This window comes from Macrotis lagotis, chromosome 5 (assembly GCF_037893015.1).
Source record: "Macrotis lagotis isolate mMagLag1 chromosome 5, bilby.v1.9.chrom.fasta, whole genome shotgun sequence".
Taxonomy (NCBI): domain Eukaryota; kingdom Metazoa; phylum Chordata; class Mammalia; order Peramelemorphia; family Peramelidae; genus Macrotis; species Macrotis lagotis.
Window position 1 is genome coordinate 187128353 of NC_133662.1, and position 15198 is coordinate 187143550.

Sequence of the window (15198 nt, forward strand, 5' to 3'; positions counted from 1 at the left end):
ATTATGGGATAATTTATATAGAACATTTATAAATCATGGTATATGTAACATAGGAATCCCTTGTTAAAGAAATCTAGGGCATCAACAAACAATTAAAATAATTTTGGGGGATAGAGTATTACACTTGATGTGGGAAAACCTGTGTTCAAATCTTGCCTCAAACATTTACTATCTATATAATCTTGGACAAATCATTTGACCTCTTTCAGCCTGGGTTTCCCCATCCATAAAATAATAATAGGTAACACTTAGATGTTGCTCACACTGTACTAGGACTATATTAAGTACTTTATACTTATATCATTTGACCCTTACAATGGCCCTGAGAGGTAGGTGTTGTTATAATTCCCATTTTGCATATGAGAAGACAGAAGTAAGCAGAAATTTAGCCACTTGCCCATCTGGTGTCTGAGGCTGGACCTAAACTGAAATCTTCCTGATTCCAGATCTGTTGCTCTCCCCACTGGTACCCACCTCACAGGGTTGATGTGAAGTGAGATCATATGTAAAGCACTTTGCAAATCTTAGAAATGTTGTTGTTGCTGTTATTCTGGCAGAGGGGCTCCAAAGTCACAACTTACCTGCTTAGCGAGTTCTTTCCATAAACCTGAATTAGTCTTTTAGGCTGACTTACAATGCAGCAAAATTCAGTAAATATTGGTGGAATCAGACACTAGTCATTCTCTCGGGGAACATACAGATAAGGAAAGAGAAATCCAGAGAAATCCAGAGAAACAATGACTTTCTAAAGATACGGTATAATCCAAGATAAGGCATGATGGGACAAAGGAGAGATGACAAAGTGTTCTTGGGAGAATTTGAGAAGGGCAGTGGTTTCACCTGGGGGGTGTGGGTGGAGGCAGTGTCAGAGAAGGTGCTATGTCAGGGATAGCACCTGAGATTAATCTTGAAGGAAGAGGATTCTCAAAGGACAAGATAAGGAAAGAATGCCCTTTGAGAAAGAGGATGAGCTGTCTGGCAAGGAAAAAAACATGACAGAAGAGACCAGATAACAAGTAGTGGTCCAGTTTAACTAGTACAGGTGGTGTGAAGGGGAGGGGGCTGGAATGGAGGTAGGTTGGAGCCAGATTGTGAAGGATTTAATAGACCAGACTGAGGGTTTTCTATTTTATATCCTAGACCCACTGACATTTGGAGCAGGGGGCACTGGGAGGTACCCTAGGAAAATTCTTTTTTTCTGGATGTGGGAAGAATAGATTTAAGAGGAGAGAGGGAGAGAGAGAGAGAGAGAGAGAGAGAGAGAGAGAGAGAGAGAGAATGAATGAGAGACAGGGAGACCAAGAAGGAGGTGTTGCAATAATTCAGAGGAGATGGTAAAGGTTTGGATTAAGATGCTGGCAATGAGTGGTGAGGAGATGGATTTGCACAGGACTTTGGTGGCAAGAGAGTGGGAGTGACTTCTCACAAAACACTGGAATGTGGGCAGATGTTAAATTCCAAATATTTATTTTTTCTAAAAAAACATCTGGTCAGTCAATTTTTTTGACATTTAGGAGTTGCTATTTTTGAAGGCAGTATTCTAGCATTGCCTAATTACTGTTAACAAAAATAAAATGTTTGCTTTTGGACTAAGCACTACTGTCATTTAAAAATTTTTTTAAACTGTTCGACTCTTCCTAAATATGTTTTTTTCATTAGTTTGTGTTTTGTTTCCCATTCCATCTAGTAGAGTTCCTTTCTCCTGGCCTAATTGGAGATTAACTACTGCACCTCTCTTATTGAAAGTGACCCATGCCTTTACCCAAAGAACAACACTGTGGAAGAGAAGAATACAATTTGAATGAGGTTTAAACTTCCTTTTGTACTAACACAGTGTCCCAGAACTCAGTGTGGTTTTAGCTTTGATAGGTGAAAAACTTCACAAAGACTTTTGGAACATTACATAAAAATAGTCCCTGAAATAATTCAATCAATAAACCTTAAGTCATGAAGATATGAAAATAAAAAAATGGTCCTCATTCTAGCATGTCTCTTGGTTGAGCTTTATGAAGCTTTTCCCTTTTCTTCAAAGCAGTCAGGGCTATTAGATTAAAATTCTGTTTTACTTAACCCATTTCTCTCTTGCATTTTAGTGGGTTCCTTAATATGTTTTGAACTACTTACGTATTCTTTTTTTCCATTGTTCCCTTGGTATATTCCTAGTATGACCTTACCTTTTATTTTTAACATTCTTTTCAATTAGGAAACAGTCCTTGTGAAATGCAGTCGTCCTGGTCACCCTTTGTTCAATAAGACATTTCAATTTGAAAGGTAGGTGACATGCAAAATGGTATGTGAAGTAATACTGTAAAACAGAAAAGCAGATCCTACAACAGGGACCAATAGAATAAATTGTGTTGCAGTGTTGACTTTGCAAATACAAATAAGAATCAAATACAAATACAAATCAGCTTCTCAGGACCTGAAGGGGAATTGAAAGTCCAACCTCTACCTAAGAATCCCATCTATAGCATCCCCAACAAATGGTCATTGAGCTTCTGCTTGAAGACCTCTAGTAGGAGAGAACTTCAAATTAACATATTGAGTTATTGTTTATTTTGACTGGTTGCATGCCTATTTTGTCTCAGAGTCAGCTAGACATAGTGGAGAGAACACTTGACTTAAAAAGACCTATAATAATTAAAAAGGTTGAGAGACATAATTTCTGGGTAATTTAATCATGTTAATAAAAGGATGGTCATTTAATAATCTTAGATTTTTTTTTGGAAGAGATGTTTTCCCCACAGTGGCAATTAATTCTTATTGGTCAACAATTAATGAGAGAATGAATATTATAATGAGGGACTGAGAATGCTATGTCCCTTGGATAGAGAGGATACATACAAATATATATATAATATATTTATATATATATATATATATATATATATATATATTATATATATATATATATAATATATATATATATATATATACACAGACCACCACCCCCAGTCTGCAATTTAGATAAAAGTTCTTTCTCCATCCACATTTGATTGGATGGAATTGTCCTTAGATAAGAGATTGCTCGTAATGCTCATAAGATTAGGTGGGGTTGGATAGAAGAGGTTAGCTCAACCTTCAGAAACTAAGTTCTTGAAATGAGGATAGAAAAAAGGTAACACTGAATCTTTTTCTAATCTTGTCTCATACTTATTAGCTGTGTAACCATGGGGGAAGTCACTTAACTTGTCTCAGTTTCTGTTTTTTTTTTTAGTTTCCGTTTTTTTAAACTGTAAAATGGGAATAATAATAATAATACCGTAACTTATTCTGACTATGAAAACAAGTTTGCAAACTTTAACAGTTTCTGGTAACAAGGATGTGTTTGCTGGAACCAGTTCAAACCAGCATAGAAAAGTCAATTTGCAAATGCTCCAAATCTGAGCCCAATTAATTATTTTGTTGATTATCAAGACTTAAGAAAATTCTGGAGGGAAATGTTAATAATGCATATTATACTTAAAAGTATATCATGCATACTATTTTAAGAGGTGGGAGAACTTCATGTTAATGTCATTTATCATTATTGTTAGACTTTAGGCAGTGAGTTTAAATATTTATATGTGTATTGTTTTACATAATGTTGAAAAGTTGCACAAAGTTTTATGAATCTAATCACTTTAAATGCACTAGAGCAGCAAGAAGGATTCCTAGGTAAAGCCAGAACCAAATTAAAATGCAACTGACTGAAGCTTAACAAAAATAAATAAAAATATAATACATCATAGTGGAGAGTCCTAGAAATCTGTGCTTGCTCCTTCGTTCTTTAACATTGCAACCAATGATTTACATCATTTTTCACTTGACCCAAAGCTGGGAGGGATAACTTACATGCTGAATGATAGAATTAGGATCCAAAAAGATCTTAATGGGATGGAGCATTTGCCTGTATCAGTAACATGAAATTTAATAGGGAAACATGAAAAGTCTTAAACTTGGGTTCAGAATTCTAACTTCATAAGTAAATGATGGAGAGGCATGTTTAGACAGGATATCATAGTCACATAGCAATTTATCTGAAAAAGATCTGGGTGTTTTGACATACTGCAGACTCCAATGTGAGTCAATAATATGGCATGGATGCCAAAAAAGCTAGTTTCTCTGGGGCCACATGAAAAAAAGGCAGAATTACCAGGAATAAGGACATGATGGTTCTACAGTTACTCTGCCCTGGTCAGACCATATCTGGGTATTTAAGAAGGATATTGATAAGTTAGGGAGTGCCCAGAAGAAGTCAACCAAGTTGGTGAAGAGCCACATGAAGGTCAATTGAATTTATTTCAAATTAGTCTGAATAAGAGAAAATTGGGGGGAGGGGATATGATAGATATTGGCATAACCATTATATAGAAGATGGATTAATAGACTAGGTTTATTTTGTGTGTGGCCCCAAAAGGTATAACTCATGACCATGGGTATGCATTGCAAAAAGGTAAATTAAATCAGTATGAAAGATTACTGGACTTGGAAAAGAATGTCTTTCAATGTTCAAATGTCTTTGACTTTTATTCTCTGTGCAATCCTGGAGCAAATCACTTAGCCTCTTATTGTCCTAGGCAATAGTTGCTGACATACATTGGTAGAAGTACTATTCTAATTGGGACTCCCTATAGCCATGAAATCAAGTCCAGACCAAAAAAAGAGAAAAACTTCCTAACATTTAGAGCTATCTAAAAGTAAAATGAGCTACTTTAGGAAGTAGAATATTCTCTACTAATAGAGGTCTTCAAGCAAAGACTGAATAAACATTTGGCCAGTATATCAGAGAAAGAATTCTTTGGGAAGGTATATATTGAACCAGTAGACTTCCAAGGATCCATCTAGCCCTGACTGTGACTCCATGAATGCCATCCTAGAGGGTTTCTTTGGCAAGTTTTAGGAAGTCACTGAGCTGGGAAGTGGCAAGAGGACAGGGTTTTAGGAGGATTGATCTGGCAGTGAGAATGAAATCATACTGGAGGCAAAGAGACTTAAGGATGATTCATCAATCAATGAAGTATTTATTAAATATTTGCTATTTGTCTGGCAGCTAGGTGATACAGTGGATAGTCAGACCTGGAGTCAGGAAGACTCCATTACCTGAGTTTAAATTTGTCCTCAGACACCTACTAGCTGTGTGACCCTGGGTGAGTCACTTAACCCTGTTTAACTTGGTTTCCTTATCTGTTAAATGAACTAGAGAAGGGAAGGCAAATCACTACAAAAATCTCTGCCAAGAAACCCCAAATGGGGTCACAAAGGGTTACACAGAACTGAGAAATGAGTCAAGAACAACAAAAATGTGCCTAGCCAAGCAATCTTTTCTCATAGTGAGCTTGCCTTCTATCTAGTGAGACAACAAGTACATATAGAAAAGTATATGCAGAATATAAACAAAGTGGTTGGTTGGGAGGGAGGGCAGGGGCAGCTAAAGGAGCTTAGGAAAGGTTGGTTGTCATAGTTTACCTGTCTCTTAAAGTAAAGGATTCTTCTAGCAAGGCAGGGGAAACTGGAGGAATGATCACTGTGGGAAAATGGGGACAGATTCAATAAAAATTTCAGAAGAATATCTTGGTTACTAACTAGTGGGTGGGGTCAGGAAGTCAGAGGATTCCAAGATTTTGACCCTTGTGACTGGGAGACTGCCAGTGCCATTATCCAAAATAGAGAAGTCAGGAGGAACAGACTGAGGATGATGGAAAAGGAAAGGGTGTGGCATTGCCATATCACCCACTTCTGCTCCCAGGGCAATTCAGGCAGTGTTGAGATACACACAGTCAGAGAGCCCATCAACTCAACCAAATAAATTTAATTTTTTTTTATTTTAGTTTTGGACAGATGTTTGAATTACTAGTGAAATATTCAGGTGAGATAGAAACGTATTAGTTGTGCTCAGGAGAGAAATGAGGCTAGAAATAGAGATTATAATCATCTTCATAAAAATTACATTTCAAGTCATCAGAGCTAGGAGAGATTGTCAGAGGAGAAGGTATATAGAGAAAGAATTCTAAAGACAAAACTTTAGGGATTGCCTGAATATTGGAGGTGGGAAGAAGGGGAAAACACAAAAGTAGGAGACCAAGAATAGAGAAGCCTAGACCTTTAGTCCCTAATCCCTCTTAATATAACAACTTAATGTCAACTTTTTTTTTGGGGGGGGATCATTATCTAGCTATAACTATCCCATATATTCTATGATCATCTTCTATTCTCCTCTCTTTCTTAGTCAAATTCTTAAAAAGCATTGTCTGTTTATTGAAAGTATTACCTTCATTCACTGCCCAGCCCTATTTTCCGGCTTTATCATTGAAATGTCTTTCTTCAGTTACTAGCGATCTCTTGATTGACATATCTTTTCTCAGTCCTCATCCTTTTCAACCTAGAATTTAGCACACTTCCCTCTAGATATTCTCACCTCTCCTTTTGTGACATTGTTCTTTGTTGATTCTCCTCCTATCTGATTAATCCTTCTCAGTCTCCTCTGTCAGTTTGTCAGACAGATCACTTACAGTATGCCAAGGATCTGTTCTATATACACCTCCTTCTTCTCTCCCTTAGTGACCTCATTGGTTCTTATGGATTTAATTATCACCTCTGTCTATTCAGTATCAGCCTCTCCCCAAGCTTTATCCCCACATCATCAAATATCTATTGGACATTTTGAAATGGATGTCCTGGAGACAGCTTAAACTCAGACATATTTCAGCTCCAAAAGTAGAACTCTTCTCCCCACCCCCCATCTAGGTTTCATCCAAATTTTTCTATTTCTATCATTCTTTCAGTCTCTAATTTTGACCTCATTCTTGAATCCCCACTCATTCCCATATATCAAATCAGTTGATAAATCTTGTCATTTTTACTTTGATAACATTTCTCACCTCTGATCTCTTCTCTCTCCCTACAGTCACCATCTTAGTCCAGGTCCATCACCTCTCACCTAGTTTACTTACGTAGCCCCCCACTTGATTTCTGCTTACTCCACACAGCTGCCAAAGTAATTTTCCAGCCTCATTGTAAATTCCTCCCTCTTGTCTCTGAGATCCAGTCAAACTGGTCTTTTCTTTGTTCCTCACACAACGAGCCATCTCCAATCTCCATATCTTTGCACTGGCTGCCTCCATTCTTGAAATGAACTCCCTCCTCATCTCCACCTCATAGAAGTCTTCTCTTCCTTCCAGACACAGCTCATGCATGACTTTGTACATGAAGCTTTTTCTGGTTCCCCATCTCCTAGCTTCTTCCCTAATTACCTTGTGTTTCTGCTGTTTATATTGATGCTGCATATATCTATATGTATGAATATATACATTTGTTGTACACTTAGATTAATAAATTAAATTCATTTTAAAATATTCTCAATTTGTGGTCGATTTTTGTCATTAAACTGTTTCATTTAATAGATGTCAATCTAAAAATCAGCAAACATTTCTTAAGGACTAACCAGACACTGGGGATATAAATACAAAGAGTGAAATAAGCCTTACTTTCAAGCAAATTTCAGTGGCAGTTAGGTGGACCTGGAGTCAGGAAGATCTGAGGTAAGAGGCCATCCTCAGACATTCTCTGACTACATGACCATGAGCAAGTCACTTTCCCTCAGTTTCCTCATCTGTAAAAAGGGGAACAAGTCAACCTTTCAGAGCAGCTTTTATTATTCATAAATTCAAATAAATGTTGCCTATTTCCCAAACAGAGCTCTATGTTTTCAAGACATTTTCAGGATCCAGTGCTTGTGTAAGAGTTTTGTTTTTTTTCCCCAAGATGGTCTGTCCTTTGTCCCTAGTGGGGTGCCTGTTAGAGGAATGAGGCAGGATTGTACACCTCCCAATATGGTTGTGAGGATCAAGACAGACAATAATTGTAAAGCTGCACAGTGTTGGCATATGGTAAATATTTATTATGATGATGATGACATCATATTGACATTATATATGACATTATTTGTAGTTTATAATTCATCACTTGTAGATTTGCTTATTGATTCACAAATCCCTTACAAAAATTCTGCACCCTGCACATATATTGCTAGCCAAGACTAGCAAGTTTCAAGGAGAGGATTGTCACCATAACCAAATTCTAGAGAAATTAAAAGGGGGCATTAATTGAGAAAAGAACATTAAATTTTCCAGGATAGAGGTCAATGATAATCTTTAAGAAAAGATTTGCTATAGTGGGGGGGGGGCAGGGGTGAACCAAATTGCAAGGGTGTAAACAATGAGTGTAGAATACACTTTCAAGAAGTTTGGCCTCAAAAAAGGAAGGGCAGAGAGAATCATAGTTAGAGGAATGGTTTAATATTGTCAAAGTATTTTTAAGATGAGAATTAAATTTGTAAACAATTCAGTTCACCAAATATTTTATGAAAGACATTGTGAAAGGCATTGCAGGGTTACAACATGAGTTAGATGCAAGAAAGGAAGGAAGGAAGGAAGGAAGGAAGGGGAAAGGAAGGAAGGAAGGAAAGAAGGAGAAAGAAAGAAAAGAGAGAGACAGTGAAAGGAAGGAAGGATAAGAAGAAGGAAGGAAAGAAAGGAAGGGAGAGAGGAAGGGGGTAGAGAAGAAGAGAGGAAGAAAGAATGAAAGAAAGAAAAGAGAAAATAGAAGGAAAGAAAAAGAGAATACCAGTATGAACTAGTTTCATCTCACTGAATTTTATGAGAGCATGCATTTTTCTCTTTGTATTCATTATAGATTGAATTTTGTTAAAGTGATTAGCCAAAATCAGTTTAAGTGAATGAATGTACAATGCCTGGTTTTTGATCAGTTCCAGGTGCCAGCTAGCTATCTTGAAATGTGCTCCATAGACCTTGAGACTTACTCATCAATCCATGTTTTTTCCCCTGTGCTACCATTGAACAATGCTTTTTTGTCGGCTGTTTGGTCTTTTGAGTCAGTTCCTTTCAGAGCCAGATGACTTCCAAGTACTCATATAGGGTCTTTGCTGAACTTCCAACACTCTACACAGCAGTACTGAACAAGCCGACCCTTCACAGCAGCTTTTACTATTCATAAACTCAAATGAAGGTTGCCTATTTCCCAAACAGAACTTTATGTTTTCCAGACATTTACAGGATCCAGTGCTTATGTAAGAGTTTTGGTTTTTTTCCCAAGATGGTCTGTCCTTTGTCCCTAGTGGGGTGCCTGTTAGAGGAATGAGGCAGGATTGTACAAAAATATTTATGAAAAATACTTTTATTGTGGCAAAGGACTGGCAACTAAAGGGGTATCCATCAGCTAAGAGGATTATGAGCGAATTATGGATTTTTAGAATGCTACAGTGCCATAAGAAATGACAAAATAGATAGTTTCAGAAAAACCTGAGACCTAAATGATACCAAGTCAAGTGAGAAAACGAATAATTTGTACAATAACAAAGAACTTTGAAAGACTAATCAATGAAATGACCACCCACAATTCTAGAGGATCAATAAAGATGCACCCCACCCACTTCCTGATATAGAAGTGAGAAATTCAAGCCACAAAGTGAGACAGACATTTTTGGACCTAAGTCAATGGGGGAATTTATTTTGCTTGGCTGTACATATTTGTTATGATTTTCTTTTTCTTTTTTCTTTTCCAGTGAGGAGGTAGAGGTGGGATGGAGATAAAATAAATGCATGTTTAGTGGAAAATGAGAAATTTAATAATGTTTTTAAGAAAAAGATTGATACAGTCTTACAAAAGCTTAGAAGTCTGTCTTGTTTGGAAAACTTAAATAATATTAAGAGACATCCCTGCAAACTATTAGTAAAAAGAGCTCCCATTTATAGACTGTTTTAGGGTTTGGAAAATACTTTCTGTGAAAAAGGTAACACCTGGCACCTGGAACTGATCAAAACCCAGGCATCATATATACTGATTTTGGCTAATCACTTTAACAAAAAAAAGTTAGAGATAAAATGATATTTTATAGAACCCTAGCATTTTTGTGCTAGAAAGGAAATTGGTAACTGTTCATCTTTAACAGATGAAACTGAGGGCAAGAGAGTTTAAAAGCTCAGGGTCACACAATTCAAGATCATGGATTAAAATGACATTGAGATACACAGAGAACATTTTCTGAAGAGTAAGATAACTATTAACACTGATACATACAGGACAGATTGTGCAAACTCAATTGGGGCTGTTACCACAATGGAACTGAAAAGATGATATTTGTTGAGGTGCTATTGAAACCCAAAAGGGATCAGGGAGAAGTTGGTATAGTAGCAAAGTCTTAAAATTAGCTGCAGTTGGGGAAAGTGGGTTGGCCTTCGGGTATGGCTTGTCAAACCCCTCCGGGACAATTAAGAAATGCTCATTGATTTATGAACCTCAGCTAGCTCTTGCAGTCTTGGTCAGAAAAATCCAAATCACCTCAATCAGGAACCCCTCCCAACACCTTGAAAACCCAAACCACCTCTAACTTTGATGTGAAGAGGCAGAGAAGAGAGCCCTCCCCTGGAGAGGGGCTCAGCAAAAGCTGGCTTTTTGCTTGCAGGTAAACAAAGAAAGGGTCCCACTTGAAATTGGTTGGCTGGCAAATGGGTGAGGGAAGGGGAATGATCATATCACTCAACCACACCTTTAGTTCAGACAGAGGGATCTAAAATTTTTTGAACTGGATTAAGAAATGAGGATTTGACAAAATGGGGAATAGAATGGATTATAGAGTAATAACTTCTTATTAAATGACGCAGCATAATATTTTCCTCATCAACTCATTTTGAGCCTAGAACAGGAGGCTGGAAGGTGCAGAAGGAAGTCAATTAAACCCCAAATCACTTTTGAGTTTGGTCTTGGAATTCTCGATAATCTTGAGGGAAATGCAGAAAAATTTCCACCAGAGTTAGTGATTGTTTCTGTTGGAAAACTAATTAACTCCTGGCCACTCTCAGTTATAGGGATTGAGGGATACTCAGGGGGGACAGCTCCAGAGGCTGTAGAGTGGGAGCTCTTAACCTCAGGTCCATGGATCCCCAAAGGTCCTATGTCAAGGGGCCCATGAACTTAGAAAAAGATCAAATTTTCTTTTCTATCTTTCTCATTAGATTAAGAACTCCTTGAGGGAAAGGACTCTTTTGCTTCTCTTTGTGTCCCCAATGTTTAGCACAGTACATAGTAGGCATTTAATAAATGCTATAATTTAATAAGTACTTAATAAATGACTGAATTTGGTTTTTTATAACCATAATACACACACACACACACACACACACACACACACACACACACACACAAAATAATTCTCAGTAAGGAGTGCTCAGGCTTCACTACTCTGCCAAAGAGGTCTATCACTTACCAAAAAATCATTAAGGAATCCATTTTCTTGAACTTGCTAGGAGTAGACAAAGGGTCATGGAGCTACAACCCAATGTGTGGTAGTTAGGAGCTACAACCTAATGCATGGTAGTTAGCAAGCCCTTTTTTGGATCCAGTACTTAATTAAATCAACTACTTTCATTTCTATTTAGCTAGCACATCATTGCTTTATTCAGCAAAATTTATTACAAGTTAGATGATAGCCCTCTCTAGTTCTAGATAAGTAAGAGGGTTCCTAGTTCTGCCAATTGCTGAGAGAGTTCCTTCTAAGACTTAACCACTGAAGCCCTCTATCATTAATTAGAGCATGTGCACACACACACACACGTACACAGACACACAGACAAACACACACACACACACACACAGACACACACACAAACACACACACAAACACAAGCAGAGCCAAGATTAAATCTATCTAGGGCAATAGACCTTTATTCTATGTATCATCCAATATGAATTCTTTTTTTTTTCCATCCAATATGATTTCAAATATAAATGAGGCTCACTAGATTGGACGGAAAGAAGAAAAAGCATGATGTTGGCTGAATAAAGAGGGAAATACCAATATATGATCCATAAGTGTTTCTCAAAAAAGAGGCAAAGAGTTAAAATAAATTCTGCCTAAGAACACTGCTTTGGGGCAATGTTTTTTCAGCATTTAGTCACAACTCATTTTTATAAACACTGGAGCATATGGTTCTTATGAACTCAAAACACTGTTTATTTTTTTTAGCAACTTTTTATGGATCTAATAAATGTCAAAATATTTGCTTTCTCTTCAGAAAGAAAATTCCAGCTTTCAGCATTTTATTCCTAAAAAAAAGTTTATCAATGAATCAGGAGGGAAAGCATGATACCTAATATTCAGGAATGCAATTAATGTTAATAAAGGAGACCTGTTGTTAATGGAAAATTGTTTCTTAGGTGAATAAAAGAATGCTGTAAAAATCAGCAGTAATAGCCATTCTCCAGAAACTGTGATTTGAGAGATGTTAGAGGCAGCTAGATGGGACAATAGATAGAGTGATCATGAAGATCTGAACTGAAATTCTGGACTATCTAGGCTCAGTTTCCCTATCTGTAAAATGAGGGAATTGGTTTAAATTGCCCCCAATCTACCTTCTAGTTCTATATTTGTGCTCCTGAATTCTGTTTAGCTCTGTTAGCTATACATATTTGAAAATTAAAGTGTTTAGAAGCTATTTTTAAGGAAACTTCACTGATAATAACAATAAGCACTCAATTAGTATCTTGAGATTTACAACTTGCTTTACAAATATTATCTTATTGACTTGTGATGTAGTCTGAATGTAGACCAAAGCATACTATTTTTCATTTAAAAGATTTATTTTATATTTTCTGCTTTTTTCCCTTCTCATGGATTTTTTCCCCTTTTGTTCTGATTGTTCTTTCACATCATGATTAATATGAGAATATGTTTAACATATAAATTTAAAATGTAACCTATATCAAATTACTCACTGTCAAGGGGAGGGAGGAGGAAAGGGAGAAAGAAAAATGTGGAAATCAAAATCTAAAATAAATGAATATTGAAAACTATCTTTACATGTAATTGGGGAAAAAAAGGAAAAATTCTTTAAAAAAAACCACCCTGAGAAATAAGTGCTATTTTATGGATTCAGAAATTGAGATAGAGGTTAAAAGACTTGCCCAGGGTCACATAGGATCTGGTCAGTTTTTCCTGATTTTAAATCTGGTTTTCTCTCCTATGTGGTGATCTTACTATTCTATAACTTGCAATTCATCTTTATATAAACACTGCACTGATTTTTCAAGAACAAACCCCTCTCTGTCTCGTATAGAGTAACCAAAGATAAAGCATCATGTCAGAAGATGGAAATTATCTCAGGAATTTTAGTAAAATGAGTAGGAGTCTGCCCTAAATTTGGTAACCTTTGGTAGCTATTTTTGATGTGGATGATTTTAAAACTAACAATACTATCCAAAGTATTTACCAAAAGCTGACTAGGACATGTAGTTAACCAGAAATTATTCTGTCCTCTTGAATCTTAGAGCCATATGGTAGAAAAACAGACTATCAATAATTGCTTTTAAAATAAAATAGAATAGAATCTAAAAGAAAGGCAAAGTGATATAGTTGATAGAGATGTGTTGTTGTTTTCTCAATCCTGTTCTGATTCTTTCTGTTCTCATATGGTGTTTTTGTAGCAAAGAAACTGTAGTGGTTGCCATTTCCTTCTTCAGTGCATTTTACAGATGAGGAAACTAAGGCAAACAGGGTTAAGTGACTTGTCCAGGATCACATAGCTAGGAAGTGCCTGGGACCAGATTTGAATTTGGGAAGATGAGTCTTCCTTACTCCAGGTTCAGTGCTCTATCTACTGTGTCACCTAACTACCCAAGTAGTAAATTAAATCTTAAATTCCAGAAGAGTTGGGTTCAAGTGTTGCCTTTGACCCAGACTGACTATGTGATTCTGGATTCTCAACTCTGGGCAATTTGCTAAGACCATAATTTATAGCTCTATAGGTAGAAATACAGAAATTGTGGAAGTTTTCAGTACTAATAAAATCATATATCCAGGACTTATTCCTATGATACTAATAAACGTATAGTTAACAATGATTAAATTTTGATAAAATTAGTTCATTCTAAGAATTGGAAAAGTAGAAATATTTCATGCCGTCTCTTTCCTCAAGATATAACTGTGCTGACTGCTTTAGTTTCCAACTCAAGAAAGTGAGCTAATGTGTTATAGAAAGTTTTTCAAAAACTATTACCAAGACAAAAGTGTTTTCCATTAATCAGGGAATTCACTTAAATTGAATGACCCGTTCCTCAAATATTGGAGCTAATCAATGTTGGTATAGCAAAAGATTCAAAAGAAAAATGACTCCCATTGCTTTTCCTTTTGTTGGTGAAACCTCATAGGTAAAATGAAATATATTCTAGGTGGCACAGTGGATAGAGCACCAGCCATGGAGTCAGGAGGACCCGAGTTCAAATCCAACCTCAGACACTATTAGCTAGCTGTGTGACCTTGGGCAAGTCACTTAATCCCTTTGCCTTAAATAAATAAAAAAAATGAAATGAACCACACCCCATTCACTGAAACAATCTAGAAGTTTTTTGTAGTTTGTTTTGTAGTTTGAACTTTGTAGTTCACAGGCTCAGGAGTTCCCCTCCCATCCCCAATTTGTATTGATAAACTGAGTCTCAAAAAGGCAACTATTTTGCCCCCTCAAGGTCCAAGGTATGTGGGCAGATCTTTCTTATATAGTTCACTAATTTCCACTGATATGCTCCCCTCCACAATGATTAGCAACTGATATCAATTAGAATATGATATTTAATAAGGTAGTATAGTAAAGACAGTTGGTCTAAAGTCTGTTCTCCTATCGTACGCAATGAGTCGAAGGGGAAGTGGGGCTCAAGTTGAGAAAGAACAAGCAGTAAAGAACTAAGTCCCATATTCTAGTTGCTGTAAATTCTTCCCTTCCTCCCTTTCCTCCATGAATGGGATCCATGGAATAATCATTTGCTTGGTTGCAGATTTCTGCTAGGCTCTTATAAAGTCTTGGAGCTGCCATTCCTCAGTGTGTCTAACATACTGCAGCCTTGGTTTTTGATGAAGATTACTGCTGTCATTGCCAGGGATGCTACAAGGTCAGTAGCATGTCTGAGGTCCCTGACTCTCTGAAGGTCTTTCTTTGAACGAATTAGAGGTTTGAGACTGGCTCTTCCACCATTTCCTAAAAGATTCTTTTAAATATAAATTAAGACTCAGGGCAGCTAAGTGGTACAATTGATGAAGTACCAGGTCTAGAGTCAGGAGAACCTGAATTCCAATCTAACTTCAGACACTTAGAAGAAACTATTATATTTATGTCTATATATATAATTATAATATATAATATATATTTATAT

At 36.6% G+C, this 15198-nt stretch overlaps 1 protein-coding gene across 2 annotated transcripts in view; it reads left to right on the top strand.

The window, feature by feature from the left end:
• KIF25 (kinesin family member 25) overlaps nucleotides 1-15198 on the top strand; it is a 112832-nt gene that overhangs the window by 59457 nt on the left and 38177 nt on the right. For both annotated transcript variants that reach the window (XM_074190300.1, XM_074190301.1), the window contains one exon: nucleotides 2204-2271. In XM_074190300.1, coding sequence (XP_074046401.1) covers nucleotides 2204-2271 — 68 coding nt within the window. The remainder of the gene's footprint in view (nucleotides 1-2203; nucleotides 2272-15198) is intronic.